The 22798-nt window shown below is 29.2% G+C and overlaps 2 protein-coding genes and 1 long non-coding RNA gene across 3 annotated transcripts in view; 1 reads left to right on the forward strand and 2 right to left on the reverse strand.

Moving 5' to 3' along the window:
* The window catches only part of LOC142329383 (pyruvate dehydrogenase phosphatase regulatory subunit, mitochondrial), a 35357-nt gene extending 27956 nt beyond the window's left edge, over positions 1 to 7401 (reverse strand). Inside the window, exons 1-3 of the mRNA XM_075373944.1 lie at positions 6650 to 7401; positions 4195 to 4407; positions 408 to 571 (exon numbers count right to left, since the gene is read on the reverse strand). Coding sequence (XP_075230059.1) covers positions 408 to 571; positions 4195 to 4407; positions 6650 to 6909 — 637 coding nt within the window. The 5' untranslated portion in view covers positions 6910 to 7401. The remainder of the gene's footprint in view (positions 1 to 407; positions 572 to 4194; positions 4408 to 6649) is intronic.
* A 121-nt stretch (positions 7402 to 7522) lies between these two features.
* Positions 7523 to 22798, forward strand: part of LOC142329384 (U-scoloptoxin(19)-Tl1a-like) — a 62209-nt gene continuing 46933 nt past the window's right edge. Inside the window, exon 1 of the mRNA XM_075373945.1 lies at positions 7523 to 7654. Within this exon, the coding sequence (XP_075230060.1) occupies positions 7561 to 7654 (94 nt within the window). The 5' untranslated portion in view covers positions 7523 to 7560. The remainder of the gene's footprint in view (positions 7655 to 22798) is intronic.
* Positions 14759 to 22798, reverse strand: part of LOC142329385 (uncharacterized) — a 74697-nt gene continuing 66657 nt past the window's right edge. Inside the window, exon 3 of the long non-coding RNA XR_012757484.1 lies at positions 14759 to 14817. This is a non-coding gene — a long non-coding RNA (uncharacterized LOC142329385). The remainder of the gene's footprint in view (positions 14818 to 22798) is intronic.

Genomic DNA, 22798 nt, shown 5'->3' on the forward strand with positions numbered 1-22798 from the left:
TTTTTTTTTTTTTGTTATAGAATAATTGTTATTCATCGTAAAATTCTTTTTACTATGAGAGGTTAAAAATTATTATAAATCAATATGTTTAAATTTAAAAAAAAAGTTAAAAAGAAGGAGAAGTCTGATTCAAACCGATGGTTAACACAGTGGTAAATACGTTTATAAAATATTAGAATTTTCAATAAAACAGTTCTCAATTCAGCTTTCATCTAAATAGGTCTTGTTTCTCTCAATATAGGATATCTTCTTATCTTCAAATGGAAACCATAATTTTGGCAACTTATAATTTTCCAAACAACTTTAATTCAATTAAAAATGAATGTTCTTTAAAAGAAATAAAATTTTTCACAATATTATTCTTTTATAAAAGCAAATTTGTACAAATATATAAAAAAACAATATACCTTTTCTTTTAGCAGCTTCAAGAAGTGAAAGACAAATATCATAAGGATCACCAACCCCATCTCCAGGTATCCATAATGCACCTTTCAAACCTTCTATATTAATTAAAGGGCATATTTTCTTTGCTTCTTCAGGGGTTACTAATTGACAATCTACATCTAATGCTCTAAAAATAAGAAATACAAAAAAAAACTGTATATACTTGAACATCATTAAATAGTAGCAATATCAAAAAAGTATCTACAGTATCTGAATAAACTAACAGGCAGATTAATTGATGAATTTTAAATGAATCAGAAAATAGCTATTAAAATAAAGGATGTACAAAAGAAGAGGTTTGACCTAGGAAAACGAGTAAGGCAAGAGTGCTACCTACTTTACCCCTAACTTTGTTTAATATTATGTATATTGAAAATTTACCCATACAATTTTTGAGTGCAATAATATGATGTAGCTTACCATGCTCATGAGTATCTATTTAAAATCACAGAAAATAATCACTGGGTTAATCTAAGTTCAATCATTTAGAATATAATAGTCTATTTTGTTTGGTGTTTCTTGCACTTTGGTGGAAATTGTATGAACAATAACGGACAAAGGATTCTTCTTGCATGTGGATAGCATGCGCATGGTCATGGTTTTCGACTAAAGTTTTCTTTCTATTACTACATTAGTCGCTGTTTTGCTTTTGACATCATTTATACCTGATTCCTGTTTGTTATACAATTCATCTTTTTATTTTTTAAGCAAATGTCAATAATAATTGAAAGTGGAATTTTCAATAGCATCATAACAATTCTTTATCAAAGATCGAAAAGGATGATACCAATGAAGACCATCATTACAAAATCAAGGAAAACAAAAAAAACAAACAGAAATTACTATACTGCCCTGGTTGTGATATTAAACTTTGGATGTCAGAATACTTCAAAATTTTTCACATGAAAACTAATTACTGCTTATATATTTTTAACTCTTTTGTGCAAAAATTTATAAATATTACAGATGCATATTAGTTATTAATTTTCAAGCAATAATTTTTTAATTTGATAAGTTCTAGTTTTTATTTTTTCAAAAGTTCTAAAAGTTAGACTTTTTAAAAAAAAATTATATTTGTTCACTTTTCACATAAAAAAAGGTGATGATATATAAAACCTAATATGAAAGTTTTCTTTTAATATTCAACAGATTAACTATAAGAGGAAAGTAATATTATACTACTAAATAAATATTAAAGAAAGTAAAATATTCTAGAAGAGGATGAAGTGATCAATGTTAAAGAAAAGAAAATAGATTGTAAAAGATTTGTAGATGATATGATATTCAACAAATAGTTTTAAAATTACAAGATATGAAAACATTTAATATGAACAACTAGTATGAAAATGAAAGAGAATAGGAGACAGTCAATGAATTACACAAAAAAAAAGGATTGAATAAGTAAAAAAATGTGTTAAATAAGTAAAAAACAGAAGATTGCATGAATGAAAATGAAATAAAAACTTGAGAAGTGGCTAAAGATACAGTTAATAAAAAGGATTAATAAATAATAAGATGGAATTAGATGGATCATGTAAAATCCTACTTTTGGAGAGTATTTTTTTAAGGGTGAAACATGAACACTAAAAAATATGGAAAAATAAAGGCAGGCGACATATAAAAACTGGGCATGGAGGAAATGTGGAGAAAATTGAGTGGAGAGCTGAGTAAAAAATGAACAAATAATGATGAGAGTGAATGAAAACACAAGTTTTAGAACAATCTGGAACAAGGCAGTTGATGCAAACATTCTAGAAGGACCATTTACAAAAAAAAAAAAAACATTCTAACATGAAATGAGAGCTACTAGGAATTCCAAAATGTGGCTGGAAATAGAAGAGAAGAATGGAGACAAACACAGAATGGTAAAAAGGCCAGTAGAAGAAGGTAATAAACATAAAATGATGGTGAAACAATTGTTTTAAACTAACAATAGGGCAGGCACAATGCTAACGAAGCTTAATATATGAATTTTGGCCAGTTTTATACCTTCAAAAAATAAAAATCTAATCAGAGCTCACTGTTCTTGAATAGTACATATTTTCCTTAGAGCCAATATTTTGAATAAAATAAAATAAATTATAATAATGAGATTTTTTTGAACCACTGATTTTTCTATGCCAGGGGTGCCAACTTGAATATCAGACACTTTCAGTTTAGCATTAACTAGTTTTTCAGCGATTGGCATGTCTCATGAATTTTCAAATAATAAAAGCAGTTATAGTTCATAAAAGGAGTCAAAGTGCAATGAAATTAATAAAAGAATTCAATGTAGGAATTTATAAGACCCAGATATACTATGAAAAAAGAACAAAAAATTCTACAATTTTTAAACTCGGTCAAGAATCTATGAAATCACACAATGGTCTGTTTTTTTATCTATTCAAGCACTGAAAAAGCATCAATATACTTTCTATTTGACCTAAGATTATTTTTTAAACATTAATACTTAAAAACAGTTTTAAAAACGGACTTCATTCAATGAATCTTCTACAATCATAAAAATCCAGACTGTTTCAAACTAACAAAAATAAAACTAAATTAATAAATAGATACAATTCCATTAATGAGGTACCACTGTCATATTTTCTATTTTTTTACTGCAATAACATAGTAGTGATTTTTTTTAAATTTTTGTTTTGTTTATTCATCTAATGATTTACTTGTAGTAATATTATTATTATTATGCATTTTTATGAATTTATATACTTGTTTTCAACTGATTTAATTTATACCAATATCTTAAAAATAAAATATTGATAAAGCAATTGCTTTATACAATATTGTACAGTTAGTGGTTGCGTGAATTCTACTGTTAAATTTCCTAATTTCAATAATTCCAGGATTTATCCACCAAGGAAGAAGATCCCATTCCATTTTTACAAGACTTCATAGCTCTTGGATAAGCAAAATATGGGCATACAACGATACTGTGGAGAGATAGAATTCAATAGTTTTGGAACATAATTCAGTGGATTTTGTAACACTAAGGTGAACATGCTAATTCAGGGTTATTTACAGATGAAATGAAGAAACGACTTCCATTTTTTGGAGTGAGTTAGTCAGATTTGTCTAATGAAACAGTAGTTTGACTGGAACAACTATATGAGACAGGTAATACCAGTCAAAGGACCATTACCGGTCAGTTGAAATTGGTAATGTATAGCTAATTACAAAAACATTTTTACTAGACACAAAAATAACACAGGTCATGTGCTTCCCTAACAATGGATAATCAGAGGGATGTACTGTGTAAAGAAGCAGTCATTTCTTCTGTTAGTGCCTGACAGATCCTCGCTAAAATTAAGAACACTGATAAAAATAACATCGAGGAAGTATATATCAATGACAGTGATTATGTTGCATCATGTCTCTAGAAGCTGCTGTTTCCAACACTTTAAAGTAACTGACAAATTTAGCTTTATTGAACCAGACAGTGGTACATGTAAACAAATCACTGAAATGTTGTGGGTCAGAGTGAAATGGCAAAAAAAGCACAGAACAGCAGGACACCCTCTTGGAGTCGTATCTTGCTGAATTCTAGTGGTATCAGAATTTGATTGGGGATGTTTTCAATGATTCTAGATACACTACTTCTGTCTGACGCAAATACAACATTAATGTAAGTAAACATTGTAAATGTAACATTACAATTATCAAATATACTTCGTAAATCATTATACAGCAGAATTAGAGTGGCAACTAATTAATGGAAAAGTAAAAATAAAAATGTATTACTACAGAACTTACACTGATTGAGCTTTCATTCTACGAAACACAGTCATTCTATCATTAGTTCTTGCAACACAAAGACTACCACATTGCTTCCATCCTGTTGGTAATCCCTCGGCTTCTAATTGTTGATACAATTTAACACTTGACTGACATAATTGAACTTGAGCTCTAGTTGGTTTAAATACACCAACTAATCCAGAAGAATGCCATGTAGTACCTCCACCAACTCTGATGGAGTAAAACATATTTAGTTACATTAATTACCATGAATTTCTTTTTCATATTTGTTTGGAACAAATAGATGAACAAAATTATGATTATTTGCAATAAAAATAATTTACTTATTAAGGGACTCAATAAAGAGGTAAAAGGTAGAAGAGTTGCGGTTACCATGTATACTGGTGTAGAACTACTATTAATATAATTACAAATGTACATTTAACTTATAATGTAATGTAACATAATTTACTGTAAATAAGAAAACAAAGCACAAACAGAAGATTTCATTTTATCTTACATTGTATTTCATTTTAGCTTAATTATTCAGAAAGCTGACAAACTTACTAAACTACTACGTTATCACATTTCAAAATTCAAGCAAACATTTTTTATTGAATAATAAGAATTAAAAATAATTATAGGAGTGAGATAGATATAATAATTAATTGTTTAATAGTTTATGTAAAAAAATATCTGTAATATTTGTGTCTTATGCAAAAGGTTTTCATATTCAACCATGAGTACTTTATTATATTATTTATAAAGTGGCGTATGATATTAGCTTGAATTTATTTAATTAAATTTAAAAAAATATATTATAAAACACTGTAAACTGGTTTATTTAAAAAAAAAAAAAAAAAATACAATATGAAAAGTATCTTACATTTTATATTTAGATTTTTATAAATTGTTTTTAATGAATTAACAATCTCTAACAAAGTCCATTAAGAGGTCACCTTCAGAACCAATTTAAATGATTAAATCTAATAAATGTTGAAGGCAAGACAGGATCTGATGGAGAATTGGGATTAAAAGATTGTGAGAGTTGTATAATTCACAAAAATTCTAAAATCTACTACGTGTTGTAATCTTGCATACTGCGAAGATATTTTGTGGAGCTAATGTTCCTCTCAATATAGTGATTAAACCTAATAAATATCTCATGTAACCAATTCCAGAATATTTCCTATACTTATAAAGTATCATTTAAAGAGAAGTCCACATACAAAACAAAATACAAAGAAAGAAAGATAAACGATAGGTGGAGGTAGATAACCATTGTTCCTTAAAAATAAAAGGCTTAAACAACACCAAAAACTAAAAAGAAAAAAAACACTAAAGATTTTTCAATTATTTAAATTTTATTTTATGAAGTTGGTGCCAAATTAATTGCAAACAGTTTTTAACATCTTTTTTTGTGTTTAACCTCTAGGACCACCTATATGTATTGCTTCAGAGGATGAGATGAATAATTTGCAATGTATGTGAAAATGCCACGCCTGACCGGGATTTGAACCTGGGACCTTCGGATGAAAGGCCGAGACGCTACCACTCACGCCATGGAGGCCAGTAGCTATTAACATCTTAGTTTTCAGTGAGCATTTTTTAAGACAATTTCAAATATTTAAAAGTTTATTTTACATTTTTTTATTTTATTTTTGAAGAAAATTTAGCTAAGAAAAGCCTGCACATATAAAAACTCTCCTTCAAAGAAACAAATTTATCACATAAACTGATAAATAACAAATAGACTGCTACCAATTGTAAACTGATAGCAAATCTACACTGGTAAAAAGCTCGGCTAAAACTTTCCGAGTGCAGAAATCAGTATTATTTTTTTATCAAAGTTTTCCTATTAATCTTGAATTTTTATGACAATTTTTTGAATTTCAGAGTACTATTAAACTATACATAATTATGCTACAATAAATCAAAAATAAGTAAAAATATTTTTAAAAAATGATAAATATCTTTAAATTGTATCCGAAGACAAATTGTTAAAAATTTTCATTCGGGTTTCTGGAATAATTACCTCTACAAATTAAAACAAAAATTGACAATATCTGTCCATTTGGTTGAAGAATAAGGCTTGAACATAAATAAAAAATACATACGGGTTAAATTGAAAATTTCCTCCCTTAAATGAAGCTGGTTAAAAAGGAAATTTATTTTATAATCAGAATTTGCTTGTAATCATTGTAGTATTGGTTTTTCATTCAGTTAACAAAATAGCGGCTACATTTTTGTATAAAAATTTACAGATGTTATTAAGTATGTCAATTATTGTAACATTGGTAATATGTATTTTAATATACATATTAGAATTTTACTGACAGAGACTGATACAGAGTATTAAATATTACCAACAAAATCATTGAGGTATAAAAAACTAAAATATAACTATTAAAAAAAATACATAAAAAATTTATTATACACATACTTATTTCATTATGATGCATACTGGGCTTACCTTCCTTGCTCAACAACAATTGTTTTATTTCCCCAACCCAATTCTGCAAGATGATAAGCAACAGCAGCACCCATAACTCCACCACCACAAACCACAACTTCAGCTTCATTTGTAAAAGGTACATTTTGCACAGGTGTATCAGAGTTCTGTACATTTTTGGAAGCATTTACATTATTTGTAAGAGAACTGTTTAATTTTACTCCTGGTGAAAGGTATTTTGAGCAGTACTGTAACTGCTTACGTGACAATTTTTTCAACATTTTGATAAGTGTGTTTTTCGTTGGTAGAAATTGTTGTATAGGTTATGTAACACAAAACATTTTAAAATCAAACCTAACAGTAGATCAGAAATGTAAAATAAACTTTTACAGTAGATCCGAAATGTAAATTATAAATCACTGATCACTATTTTGATCAGAGTATGTAAGAATTAGCAAACATCAAGTAATGAATTTAATAAAGAGAAGGCCATTTCACTTTAGAATTTATTATAACTAACGACGCAATAACAATATAAATAACTCAAACAGAAAATTATTTATACCACTTGAATAACAAGATTAAGAAATTAAACCCTCAGTAATAAATAGAAAGCAATACAATTCACTTTTTCATAATAAAAACAAGATATCGTGTTGCACTCACACAAGGTTAAAACTCTGATACAATGATAGGAATGTTGTTTATTTTAGACAGCTGACCCACGAACTTTCTTGTACAATATAATCAGCTGAAATCACATAGAGGGAAATTTAAGCAGTCAGCTTTTCCTGTTGTAATAAACAATAGTTTAAAAATACGCTTAATTTTCTTTTAAAAACATTGAATAAGGTTATGAAAGAAATGATCATACAACACTGCAGATAGCGGAATTAGAAAATTTCTAATATATATCATGTTGGAAAGGAATCATGTTTAATTCATGTCTCACTACGCAGACTGTGTTACATTCACTACTTCGGGATATCACGTGTACAGCAGCTTTGTGTTACGTGCAATCATATAGTAAGTAGTAAATCTCGTTACTCATCAGTACAACTATTTTAGTTGCATTAATTATCTAATTAATTAGTATTTCTGTTCTTCAATTATATATAATAACATAGCTTTATATTATATGAAGCTGAAAGTTTGCCTTTTCGTTTTTCTCGCATCACGCGAGATCCAAACGACGATTGCTTTCAAATTTGCAGGATACATTTGTATTATACCAGGGAATGTTTTAAGCGATAGATCGAGGTGCTAGTTCTCTTGGGGGTGAAGTTGGAATTATAAATATTCATTAAATAAAATAATTGTTTTTCTTCATTATTATATTTGACACCTTGGCAACAGAAATAGGTTATGAATTTTCATAACTTATATCTGTTATTCCTGTCCCAACTATGAGGGTAATGAAAACTGCAGGATTCCAAGGGGTAGAGTCCTCTGAACAGAAGAAAATGGCAACTGAAGTGAGCTCTGTGGCCCTGGGGTAGGCCCTGTATCTATGGGAACCTCTGTTTCAGATTCTGTAAAATAGTAAATCGCACAAGAATCCTATTTGTGTAGCAACACCCTGATATTTGAACAAAATTCTCATCCTTAATTCTTGAGTGTTTATCACCTGACAGAATGGTTTTGTTTTTCATCTGGAGGTTCTAGATTCAATTCCTAGTCAGGCATGTCATTTTTTGCATGGTACAAAAAATTCATTTCATTATCATTCATTGTTAGCTATTATAGGGTGCCAGCCAGAATAAAACATAAGGTAGAGGAATTAATTTCTGTTGGGCTTTCTCTTCTTCAAGTCAGTTATAGAAATTCATTGTTTTGAAGAAACAAATTGTAGATATTTAATGGTGTTAAAAAAAATTCTTGAGTAATTCTGAGTCCAGTAAGTTTCTAAAAACTGTAACTCTGTTCGGTACTTACGTATTAACGCCACCGCAGCTTTATTTAAAAACGAAGTAGTCAATCGGATTTTGGTGGAAAATGAACAGTCTCTTTATTAATTTTAATAAATGGTTATTTATATTTATTTATTTTATAAATATAATTTAACTAAACTTAACCTACGCTCGCTTTGCTCGCTTACCTTGACTAATTAACACCGTAGATTTTTGAGTATTTATTTAATAAATTCAGTAATTATTGCAATTATTTATTATTTAAATAATCAAAACACTCCTGTTAATTAGTCAAGGTTAGCGAGCGTAGGTTAAGTTTGGTTATATATTTATAAAATAAATAAATATAAATGACCATTTATTAAAATTAATAAAGAGAGTGTTTTGAATCTATGTTAAACTCTATATCAGCCATTTCCACCAAAATCCGATTGACTACTTTGTTTTTAAATAAAGCTGTAGCTGCGGTGGCATTAATACGTAAGTACCCTCTGCTCTTATGTGGTATTGAAAATGTAATTTTTAAATATTAAATCAGTTATTTGATTCTTTGGAAATTTTGATCATAATTCTCAGAGTTTTCTTTGTAAACAATGTGAATGCATCACTTGTAGTGAATATCATTCGTAATTTGATGGGCTTAACATGCTGATATGAAACCATATTCATATTTTACTCACTGAAGAAGATAATGGGAAACCACTTCAGTTCTCACATTCCCTAGTATGCCTAACATATAACATGCCTGTTATTCTTAAGCATGTAATGTCATTTTTGGGAATGACTCATTTCATATCGCCTAAAACCATTATGGCTGTGGAACTTAATATTTAAGGAGGAGTTAGAGTTGAAGAAGAGTTATGTTTGTGATGTATGTCTGTTTAGATGTGAAACATTCAATAGTGAAGAAGAAAAGCTGTAGACATTTAAAATATGGTAATGAAGAGACTGGGAGAAAGTTAAATGGAGTCAAAAATGAAGTAATGAGGAGAAAGAATGAGATTTGGAGTTTTGGGTAATTCAGAATTAGAAAGCTAGGATAGATACATAAGGTAGGATGGTACATATCATGAAGAAAAGAAGGGTTGATTAAAACAGTGTTCTAAGGATCAATAGAAGACCCACTGCGTTGGTCTAGTGGATAACTTGTCATCGCATATTAGCTGATTTTGAAGTCGAGAGTTGTAAGGTTCAAATTCTAGTAAAGGCAGTAACTTTTATATGGATTTGAATACTAGATTGAGGATACCAGTGTTCTTTGCTGGTTGGGATTTAATTAACCGTACAGCTCAGGAATGGTTGACCTGAAACTGTACAAGACTACACTTCATGTACATTCATACATATCATCCTCATTCATTCTCTGAAGTAATGCCTTATGGTGGTTCCAGACACAAAACAGAAAAAGAAAAAAATGGATCAATAGAAGGTGCAAAGAAGAGTCAGATTATAAATTATCTAAAAAGAAATGGGAGCTACCAACAATTCAAAAGTTTAATTGGAAATAGAAGAAAAGAAAGACAGACCTTTTAAATTATTTTGTGTTCTTATTTTAAAAAGAGCAGATGTTAGCTTGAAAAGAGCAGCACTACTTATTGAAGAAGGTAGTTAAGATAATTAAAAACATTGTGAAGTAAGTTATTTAAAATATTTTATTATAAAATCTTTTCTGTTTATCGTTAAAAAAGTTTATAATTTTTTAATTAATTAACAAACATAAAGTAATTAAATAGGGAAGTATTTTTGAAAGCTTTACATACTCGTGCACTCATACAACAACATAAATGTAATATAATTCGTTAATTTGCCATTAACTAGAAACATGTAAGACAAAAAAGAAATACAGTAAATCAATTTATTGAATCTTTAGCTAATATATATTTTTTATTGAACTGTTTGAATAATAATAAATAACTTATTGCCTTGTTCTGGTTCATGTAAATACCAGTATATTTATATCACAAATGATAATATATTTCCCTGATGATGCAATATATATATATATTTATATACTAGCAGACCCAGCAATGCTTCACTATTACTAGATTTGAGTATATATATATATATATATATATATATATATATATATATATACATTAAGATTAAATAAATATAATTGAAAGTTTGATAAAACATTAAAAAACTGAACATTACAGAACTTCACAAAATTTAGCCTTTTGACTTTTCCCTTCTCGTTTTCCCTTTTTCCCCTGTTACACTATTTACCTTTTTTCCTTCTTCTCTTTTCCCCATTTCCCCTTATCCCTTTCCCATTTTCCCTAGTTCCCTTTTTCCCAATTTCTCCTTATCCCTTTTTACCTTTTCCCTTTTTACTATGTGTAAATTGGTTCAGTAGTTTTTTAGTCTGTAGTGGATACTCATATATATATATATATATATATATATATATATATATATAAAAGGCAATGTTCATATGTGTGTCACATATGTATGTAGTGCTACAGACTATATATATATATATATATATATATATATAGAAGGAGGAAGTCTGTTTGCTTATTTGATAAATATCTCGATCACAGCGTTACCTAGTGAATATCGTTTTTCCAAAAATTTTTGTTTTCACGTAACTAACATATATTCAGAATATGAGCCAAATCGGTCCCTAAATATAATTTTTCTAAATATCTCAACCCCAGCGCCATCTAGCAGCTCCAAACTAGTTTATAAACCTTCACGGGCATGCGCACAACAACTCACCAAAGTTTCATCTCAATCGGACGAATGGTATAGGAACGCATATAGGACAAACAAACAAACACACAGACATACATTTATATATATATTTAATGAAATATAAACCACCAAAACACATTAAATAGATAAGTTAAAGTTACCACATTAATTCCCAGAATCAATTTTCATGGGATCCCACATCTTCAGTTGCTATTAAATTCTACAATTACAATAAAACATATTTATTTATAATTTTGTAAATTTGTCGTAATCGTTTCTTTTTTGAAATTTATTACGGACAAATTCAGTACTGCCTTTAGTAGTATGTTTGTAGTATACAAATTTTGCAAATATGAAAAATTTGCATATTTGTCTATAATGTATTTTAAAATTTTCAAAAAAGAACCAATTTTGACAAATTAACAAAATTATGAATAAATATGTTTTAATGTAATTATAGAATCTAAGAACAACTGAAGATGCTGGATCCTGTAAAAATAAATTCTTAATATTGTAAGTTTAACTTATCTATTTACAGTGTTTTGGTGGTTTATATTTCGTTTAATATTAAACTGTATTAGCACAGTTTGTTCCGTTCCATGTCAAGTCATCCAGTGCTGAGATCTAGTGGGTGCTAGTGCTAACCAGAAAAGCTCGTGCTAGCGTTTTATGCTAGAATCTCGTGCAAGGTGGTCGCATTTTTCATTTTGTCCAGATGGACAACAGTGTTACTCATAGTTACTAGCATTCGGCGCTCGAATCTGATCCAAGGCGGTCACGTCATACTCGGTCCAGATTAACTGCATTCTTTGTTCGGATGAACATAAGCTTTAATGTTTTATTTAATTTTATATTTTTTATTTTTATATGTCAAGATATACATTACGTTACAATTCATTTCATTAACTGTCAAGACGACAGACAATTCATTAAACCATTATTCAACAAGCTACAAGGCGTTGTTTTCATTCTTCATCTATGAATATACAGTCCAACCTCGCTCTAAAATCTAACACAGTTGTTAATAAATATATATATGTATATATATATATACATATATATATATATATATTTGTGTGTATGTGTGTGTGTGTGTGTGTGTGTGTGTATGTGTGTGTGTGTGTGTGTGTGCGCGCGCGCGCGCGTGTGTGTGTGTGTGTGTGTGTGTGTGTGTGTGTGTGTGTGTGTATTTCCTACTTAAAAATGATCTATTTTTTGGTATGAGACCACTACCCTGGGATGTATGCTGCACATACTTTTGAAACTAGATATCAGAAATATTATAAATATTCTTGAAAGCAAAAAAATTATTAAATAATCTGTACACATTACCTAGGAGGCAAGTTAAGAATTTTCCAACAGACAGTAAATGTTCATAGCAAACAGAAATTAAGACAGTGAAGAATTGAGAACTCTCTACATTTTTTGTTACCAAGAATAGCATTTGATCACCATCTCTCATCTGCAAAAATACGTTATGTGTGTTCTAATGAACCTAAAATTTTTTAATTTAAAAGAAAGTTTTTATAATTGTATTCACATATTTATTTGTTCTTCTGCTTCAAAATTATTTTTTAAGAAAGCATATTTATAAATTAATTCATAACAAATTGTTTTCCTAGGAATGTGTACTAGCAGCTATGCTTTTCATCCAAAAGTTCTAGGGGCTTGTTTTAAGAAAGTATTTTTTAATCTTTTACTTCTCGCCTTTCATTCTGCAAAATTTATAAAATGAAGAGGGATTCTGTGTTTTTTTTTAATGTACTTTGTGAATTTGATCTGTTTTATGAACACTCCTATCATTTCACTTTTTATTGTTTACTTCTGTGCTGCTTTTTTGAATAGTAATTTTGAAAAGTGAAAAGTAATACAGTTAAAAGTGAAAAGGTGAAATAATCTACACATTGTTTCTGCATTTTTTTAAAATGTTCATTTTATTGTATTAAATACTGCTCCTTATCTGGCAAATTTTAATTTGGATTTGTAAGTGACTGTCTTACAACACATTTTTTTAAAGTTTCATTGTAAGTCTTAGTTTAAAAATCGTATCTTAATCTTAGCTTAAAAATGACTCAAGGAAATCCATGATTTAATTGTCATCCTCATGATTTATACTTGGTTCAGATAATGTAAATAAAGTTTCCTTAGTAATGAGAAATTTTCAACTGGAGGAACTGAAATCCGGTCGAAATTTTTTGCTAGCCATAACTCGATAACAAAGCGTTTTCGGATATATGTTTTTCCTTATTTCAAGAGCTAAAATCAATTCCCAAACTATTTCCCTTACTTTCTGAATTACTTTGTATATGCATACGTTGAACATGCTGCAGAATTCATGGTTTTTAATCATTTTTTAGTTTATTTTTATTATTTAAATATTACATCGGCAAAATAATATTGTTTATGTAAAAGAAAATCTTTTTAACAAATTGGTGAAGATTTTTTAATCAGCTTGGTAATTTATTAAAACTGTAACGGGCGTATGATAAGTCCTTTTCTCTAAGTATGGTAAGCCGAAATATTGGGTTGAGTTATACGAAAACAGTTCTGTTGTCTCCACCACGGTCTAGTGGTTAACTCGTCATCGTAAATCAGTTGATTTCGAAGTCGAGAGTTCTAAGGTTCAAATCCTATTAAAGGCAGTTACTTTTATACGGATTTGAAACTCGATCATGGATATCGGTGTTCTTTGGTGTTTTTTTTTTGTGCTTAACCTCTGGGACCACCGTTAGGTATGCTTCAAAGGATGAGATGAATGATTTGTAGCGCGTGTAAAAATGCCATGCCTGACCGGGATTCGAACCCGGGACCTCCAGATAAAAGTTCTTTGGTGGTTGGGTTTCCCCACATTAACAACACTTCTAAGGAGTGGTCGACCTCAGACTGTACAAGACTACATTCACATTCATAGATATCATCGTCTGAAGTAATACTTTACGGTGGTTCCAGAGGCAAACAGAAAAAGAGAGAGTTCTGTTGTCTGTTTGGTTAGAAATGGATATTGTTATTTAAGAAAACAAAAGTCTTTAATAATCTTTATTTTAAATAAGCTTTTTTTTTAATAATTCATTTAAGAAATATTATTTATATCCAAACAAAAAAAAAACACACACATATATCGTAAAGTAGAATTTTAATTTTTTAAATATAGATATTAATCCATAATAAAAAAAAATTGATAATCCATTTTTGTAGTTTGAAAACTCGTACTGACTTATTGTGAAAATTCTAACAGATGATATTATAATTCAGACGGTAATATACGTAAGCTTACCAAATATTTAATAACGTAACAAGCTTGGCGTTTTATTAAGGCGCTTCAAAACAAAACTGTATGGTATGATTTTACCACATTCGAAATAAATTTGATCATTCCAAGACAATTTATCATCTTATAAAAAATATCAGAAATTTCGTTTTGTAGTAAACTGAAATAAAACTTAAAAATTTTATACATTCGAAAATTTATATTTACCCGAGAAGCAAAGTATAACGATTTTATCCGTATTTTAAAGTTATACAGTTACAATCTAATCCGATGAATAATCTTTTTTGCACCTTCAGATAATTATTTTCAGATACCTACAACAAAAAGAGTAAAAGTAATAATAAGTAATGTTGAGAAAAAGTGGGAAATATCTTAAAAATTGCCAGCATAAACTTTTATTTTTAGTTAAATTTTCAAATTTTTTGTATAAAGTTTTAACGAGACTACCAAAAGAAATTCCTCTATAAAATACAAAGGAAACCGTCGAAAAAATATTACTCGAACTGACAATCTTTTTTTGAAATGGTTGATAAAATTTCAATATTTTACCGATAGATGTCATACATTAAAAAAAAGATAGATGTCATACATTAATATTTTACATTTAACATATTCTATTAATTTACTCATATTTTTGACAACACTTAGATACAGAAAAATAATTAGCAAAAAGCTAATTTTAATGATAGTTTATGCAGAATTTATGCATTTTTCTTTAAGATAACTGTATTAATTTTGAATAAAATTTAGGTAATTCACCTTAATTTTCAATTAAGATAATGATAGGATTCAAACAATTTAAATAATTATCATTTCCATTAATAATAATTATCGCTGTTAAATACGGCAATAATTGAGGAAATAGATGACAGTTGTATACTTAATCTATAAAAAGGGAAAAAATATAAATAACATAAAGGGTAAGGGAAAGAGAGGACGTTTTGTCGTGGGAAAAGTCGGTGAACTGTAATCAGGACAGGGCAAAGATCCCCCTTCCCTTTACCATAGGTGGGTTAACATTATTGCATTGCCAACAGCAAATATTATTATCAAATATTGTGTTAGGTATACCGATGTAACTGTTCATATTATGCAGTCGGTACCTGCGGTATAGGTTATTTAATGTTTAAAATCACTTTCCCTTTTGCAGCAAGCGTTGTCATCAGTTAATATGAAGTTACTATTTGTGTCAGAGGTCAATAAACAATATTCTATTGACTGCATTTGCTGTTGGGATTATTTACTTTCAAGTTGTATTATTTGGCAGGTAACCCTCTGTTGATAACGAAATTTTCCCTTGCATCTAATGTTTTTTTATTATCTAGAAACAGGGAGCAATAAACGTTAGGAAAGACTGTGAATTTTAAAGAAAACGAGGTCGGAATACATGATATGTACACATCATAGACATTTTGATTATAAAAAGAAATAATTTCCAGTAAAAAGTCATTAAAGGATGTAAAAACAACTGTAAGCAACAGCATAGTGGATGCAATTAAAAAATTAATAAATCAAACCAAGAGTGGAAAACAAGGGTCTCAAAAAAAACAGATAAATAATAAACAAACAAGGACTCAATTATTCGCGCCGAAAATACTTTAGAGCAGGATCTCTCCCGAAAATCTTGATTAGATTTAAAGTAGAGGAGCAATCCTCTACATGATGTTTCTGGATATATAGAAGAAATTCTACTGAACTAAAAAGGAGAACTCTAGAACTTAAAAACCCAGTTTTAACTTTGGGATAGAGAAATTTATTCCTTCAAAACAATTTTTAAATAACTTAATGAACTTCTAAAACAGAAACTGCTCCAGATGATAATGTGAGAGGAAAACCACCATTGTTGAAACAGCGATGCGATTAAGTCTTAGGATTCTGGGGAATCCAAACCAAGATAATTGGAGCTTTCTGGAAACCCGAAATCAAAATTAAAACAAAAAATAAATATCTGTTTGAAAGATTAAGAAACTTAAAGGTTTCCAGGAGGTGAATAAGAAAAATATCGCCGGTTTCCGTATTGCGAGTGGTAGCGTCTCGGCCTTTCATCCGGACGTCCCGGATTCGAATCCCAGTCAGGCATATTATTTTCACACGTTAAAAGATCTGATGTGGACACCACACGATTTCCTTGTATGCCAATTAAATTACATATACACATCTTTTGTTGCACTTCATTTAAACTTATTTCATTTGAAAGTGAGATACGATCCTCTAATTATTTAATAAAGTGGATAAATTGTTGCCATAGTGTCAAATATACTAATGAAGAAAAGGAATTAACCATTTTTTTATTTAATGAATATTTATAATTCACAACTTCACCCCCTAGGGAACTAGGGCCTCGATCTATCGCTTAGAACCTTCTCTGGGATAACAAGAATGTATCCTACATTTATTTGAAAGCGATCGGTCGGTTGGATCTCGCGTGATTAGATCATGGATACCGGAGTTGTTTGGTGGTTGGGTTTCAATTAACCACACATTGGAATGGTCAACCTGAGACCATACAAGATTACACTTCATTTATATTCATACATATATCATCCTTACAGTGGTTTCGGAGGCTAAAACAGAAAAAAAGAGGAACTTAAATTTTTGTTAAGCCTTAAACATTTTTTTGGGTATTGATTTAAGGGTAGAATCAAAGAACAAAAATAACAGTTTTAGTTGCGCGTATGATCGTAGTTGATTTCCTGTGTTTCCGATTGACAACACCACTAACAAAGTGGCGAATCCTGAATAGAAAGCCTTCTGAATTTGCGGTTTCCTAAAAGTGAATCTGTAGTTACAGCTCGACGAGCAATCCGTAGAAAGTTTAATTTTGACTCTAAGTGTCAATAACATTCTTCGATAGCATAATAAGTTTAGAACGACCGGATGCCTGCGTAAAAGGAAGAGTACGGGAAAATACTCCCGCCCGAAAAATGTTTGGACGTGTCAGCGAGTCTTTCCTAAGTAGTCTTAAAAATCTGTCAGGAAGAAGAAGGCTGCGAAATAGCAATGCCGGTGATGGCGATGCGGAATCATATAAGGAAATGCGTACTTATAAGGAAACTGTATACACGTATACCGTTTACAGCTGTTACAGGGTTTGAAGCCTATCTATTACACTGTGCGTGGTGACTTCGTAAATAGAAAGTTGCAGCATGAAGTTGACGACTTTTTTGGTTGTATTATGTTTAGTGATTAGTTAACATTTCATCTTAGTGGAAAAGTTTTAACGTCCGTATCTTGGGGTCAGAAAATCTCCATTAACTCTTGAAACGCGTAAGGGATTCCCCAAAATTACATGTGATTTCCCGATGGCAAGTTTACGGGTCTTTCATTTCGCTAAAGCAAGCCTAATAGGAGTTACTTATTCACATAGGTTGCGTATTTCTTCAACTGCAAGATGTACCGGAGAATTTTATTTGACAGTAAGACAGTGCACTTCCTCATCAGTATAATTCCATACGAAATCGGTTGAATGACGTTTTTCCGACCGCTGGATCGGTTGGTATGGACCCGATGATAGACCTTGTTTGTGGTGGCCTCTAAAGTCACCAGATCTAATGCAAAGTGATTTTTTCCTTTGAGGTTTTATAAAGGATTCAGTGTTTGGCCTCAGCTACTTATTGATCTACCCCGTTTGAGGCGCAGGATTGAAGCAGATGTCATTTCCATTATTCCAGACATGCCACTTAAAGTACGGAAAAAATTCTCTTATCGAAAAAAATTGCAAAAATATTATGTGGGTGGATGTGTGCTGCTGATGAAAGATGTTAACATTGGATACTTACAGAGAAAATCTGTAAGAGTTACACTTTCATTTTATTTGTGATTCATTACTGCAATTCAAAATTAAGAAAAATTAACTAGCTTTAAAATCCCGACGTTTTTTTATTTATTTGCTATACAATACGTACTGTATATACTATATATTTTTGTGCGAGTGTGCTTCCGCTCGAATTAATAAATACTCGTACAAATTTAAAAATTTATTTTTAAATTATTAAAACAATAAAAAGTTTATTCATTAATAAAAATTATAACTTTTGCATTGCCTTTTTATTTTAATTTTTTTTTTTTTAAATGATGTAAAAGTTTTCTGAATTAAGATAGTAATAATTTATTCCATTATGTTTATTTGCCAAAAAGTAATTATTGATAATTGTAGCTATCGACATAATCCCGTAGTCAATTTCTAAAGTTTGTAAACGTTATATGACCTTCAAAAAATCTATTACTGTTTAATAGCCTATTAATGAATTATATTTTCAACTTTAAAGCAAAAACAAGAAACAACATTGGCAGCAACAAATTATCTCGGTTAAATTCTTACATTATTCTTTATTGAAAATATGCAAGAAATTATTGTATAATCAGCAGGTCATGGTACACCAATTTTGTAAATCTACGTAAACAATAAAGTAATTTTAAAAATATCACAAATCAAAGGTCAAAAAATTCACTGCAGTTTGTGAAATATATTTTTATAAATTTAATAAAAATCTACACATTTTTACTTTCTTGTATTAAATAAAGAAAGTATTGTGATCGAGAAAAATTTCGGTTTTCAGATTACAACGGAAATATCCACTTTGACCATCCCTGAATCCATTTTGACTAGTTACGGGGTGGCATTTGTACGTACTTATGTATCTCGCATAACTCAAAAACGATTAGCCACAGGATGTTGAAATTTTGGATTAGAACTGTTGTAACATCTAATTGTGCACCTCTCCTTTTGATGGCAATCGATTGAACCAAAAGTATCCAAAAAAGCCCAAAATCCATAAATATTTGGGTTTTGTACTTTAACTGCAGTAATAAGCCTCAGTGAGAGTTTTCAATAATATATAAATGACAATTATTTTCATTCGTTCCAGAGTTATAGTCAAATGAAATTTTAATTAATAAAATATTTGGATCTTATAAGGGGAAAGTACATCGGTTCGAATCAGATTTCACCTCCTTTTTTTTAACTTTCTTTTTATAAATTTAAATATATTGATTTATTAATAATTATTAACCTCTGATTGTAAAAACAAATAATAATTCAATAATAACAATAAAAAATAAAAAAAATATGGAAAAATATTAGAAGTTATTAATGAAACAAAAATTTATGTACTTTTCATTTTCAAAAATGTATATATGTAATTTAATAGGTGCCACAAGGAAGTCATATCATATGGTCTCCACATCAGATTTTTATTTTTATAAATTAAAACATTTTTTTATAAATACTTAAATCTGTTTTCCCCAAGCACATCCTCGTAAACGTTTGAATACCGATCCAAACGTTTAGTAAATAATAAGGATAAAAATAAGACAAAACCTTTCAATATACGTGTAAATCACCAGTAAATCTTTTTGAAAATATATTTTGTCTCAAATTGCTTAGGATTGAATTATTAAAGCATAATAATATATAAACTGATTGTATTATAGTAATAATAAGCTTTTAATCAAAAAAAAGAAAAAAATTAGAGGGAATATCTTGGATAAAATATAATACATATACTTACATTTCAGAAAGCCTAGCTTACGCACGGATGTAATATTTTTAAGCCATTTCACTGCACTCATTTTCTTATGTTTTATCAAAAAAATAGGCTTACGAGTGTTAATATATCCTTCGGGATTTTTTCTATATTTTTTTTTTCGTAAGGCCAAATTTTTTTTTGTAATTCTAACAAAATTAAAAAAAAAAAAAAAATATATATATATATATATATATATATATATATAATAAGAAATGTACTCGTATTTAAATTTATTTTAATTCAAATTTCTTTAATTTTGACTTTTAAAAACTGACTCAAAAGTAAAAATAACAAAATGTAAAACATTGATTTGGGTAAAAGATTTATGAAAATATGGAAAGTTAAAACTAAAAAATTCTAAACAACCGAGAAATCCAGAAAATCCTCAGTCAGCTCCACTGAGATATGTATCCCCCAAAAAAAACAGTTTTTTGCCTATAATTCTAGTTCCAGTCAACCGATTCGCTCAAAAATCGAGAGGCTTTACTAAAACATGTTAAATTCAGATATAAAAAGAATAAAGTAAGTATTTATTATAAAAGACGGAAAAGAAATCATTACGCTGTGAACAAATGATCACCGCGTAACTTAAGCTTTTGAATGAAATACCTCCAAATAGACAGATTTACCAAGGAGGATCGAGAGCATGGTCAGCCAGATCTCCCGATTTGAATCCTTTAGAGTTCTTCATATGGGGACATTAAGGATAAAGTACATGCTTAGAGTTCCGACATTGAAAAAATACTTTCACACAGAATCAAGTTTGTTGTTGAAGAAATAAAAAACAGCCAAGAATCTTGGAAGAGGCAATTGCATCGTCGCGCTGAAATGAACATTGACACTGGAAGTGAACATTTTGAACAGCTATGTAATATTATCACTTCAAATTAATTAAATCTCATATTAAATCATTTAAATAATAACTTTGTTTAGTTATAAAATTATTTTGAGAGAAGTACCTTTTCTCTCATTATTTGTAGTACAAGAATTTATTTTCAGAAGAATTTTTAACTTCAATTAATCAGTTTTTTTTTAGAATTAAATTTTCAACAAATATCTTTTAAGTTTTGTTAGTTATTGGCAATTTAAAGAAGTCGATTTACGCCAAGATTAAAAAAATCATGGTTTTCGACTTTAATTTTTTTGAGTTTTATTACAATTTTCTCGGAAATTAATGAAAATGTAGCTCTGGATTCATATTTTATGTTTTGTATAAAATGGGTTGTGAAACCATTAACTTTGTTTAATAATTTATGTCCATAGAGTTTTAATATAAAATTATTTTTCCTTTAAAGTAGAAAACTCGGCGAAACGTTATGGTAACCGTAACTCGAAAAGAAAAAAGCTTTTCCAATTCTATATTTATACGAATTTTTTTCATTATGTTGTTGAGAGGAAATAGCCTATAAAGAATGGTAGAAATTTCTTGAAACACAGTGAATGTAATTATAACACAAACAAAAATATATTAATTGTTTATATTACATTCGATTTTCGCGCATTTATAAATTTTTTTATGTTTTTTTTTTAAGATAATTAATTTAACACATGAAAATCATCAGGCTTGTGCTTGAGAATCTGTATAAATAAAAACGTAAATGTTCGTTTGTTCAAAATCTTAAATCTCCGAAAGTTCTTCACCGATTACTTTGAAATTCTGACTAAAAGCTGCATTCGAATACGCACGTTTTTTTATATACCTACTATTTATATACCTACGATGTCACACCTGTGACAGGTAAAAACATGCTTTTTTTGAAAAACAGCATTCGTAAAAGCAACACACGCTGTACTAAATATTTTAAGATTCCATTTCAGTGTTTCCGATATGTGTGTCCGCTATAGACTAAAAAAACTACTGAGCCGATTTACGCGCAGGGAAAAAGGGAAAAATTGGAAAAGGGAAAGAGGGAAAAATCGAGAAAGGTAAAAGGGAAGAAGGAGAAAATGGAAAAAAGAAAAAAGGGGAAAACTGGGAAAAGGAAATGGAAAAGAGAAAAAAACAAAAGGGGGAAGAGGAGGAGGAGTATAAAATGATAATGGGAAAAGGAAAAAGGAAAAGGGGAAAGTTTAAATTTTGTGAAGTTCCGTAATGTTCTTTTTTGTTAATGTTTCATCAAACTTTCAAATGTGTTATTTAATCTATATATATTAAAAAAAAATATATATATATATATTTTTTTTTTTTTTTTTTTTTTTTATAGATCTTGAGAAAAAAATTGAGTATGTGGTTTTTTCAAATTTCTATTTATAAATTGTTTGCAAGATGTTTGAAGGGGGGACTACATTTTTTTTTTTATGAAAAGTGTATTTTTGTTTTAATAACAGAGTAAAATTTGTATAAAAAATAACAAGGAATGTTATTGGAAAAATTATCAACGAATATCCGAGTAAAGGAATCTAATGAGAAGTAAAAGATAAAATTATGTTAAAGCAATTGATTTAAAAAATAAAAAAGCCGGCATAAATTGGCTGTTATCCGGGCAAGCCGGATAAATTATACAACTCTGGATATATATATAACTCTCACTCAATAGATTATTTAGAAAGAAAATTATTAAAAGGTCCGTAACATTTTGCCTCATTGACCAAAATAAACGGCATCAAGGAACATTGACGCCGTTTAATTTTGTCAGATAAGTTATATTTTATTTAGAGAGCAAAATTTTATCCAAATCGGCCAGTACAGTATGGAGATATCATGAAAAAGTAGGCCGATAAACATGCGTATGTGCGTACATTCGAGTACATTCTTCCGCAATTTTTC

Source organism: Lycorma delicatula, chromosome 8 (assembly GCF_047948215.1).
Source record: "Lycorma delicatula isolate Av1 chromosome 8, ASM4794821v1, whole genome shotgun sequence".
Classification (NCBI taxonomy): Eukaryota; Metazoa; Arthropoda; class Insecta; order Hemiptera; family Fulgoridae; genus Lycorma; species Lycorma delicatula.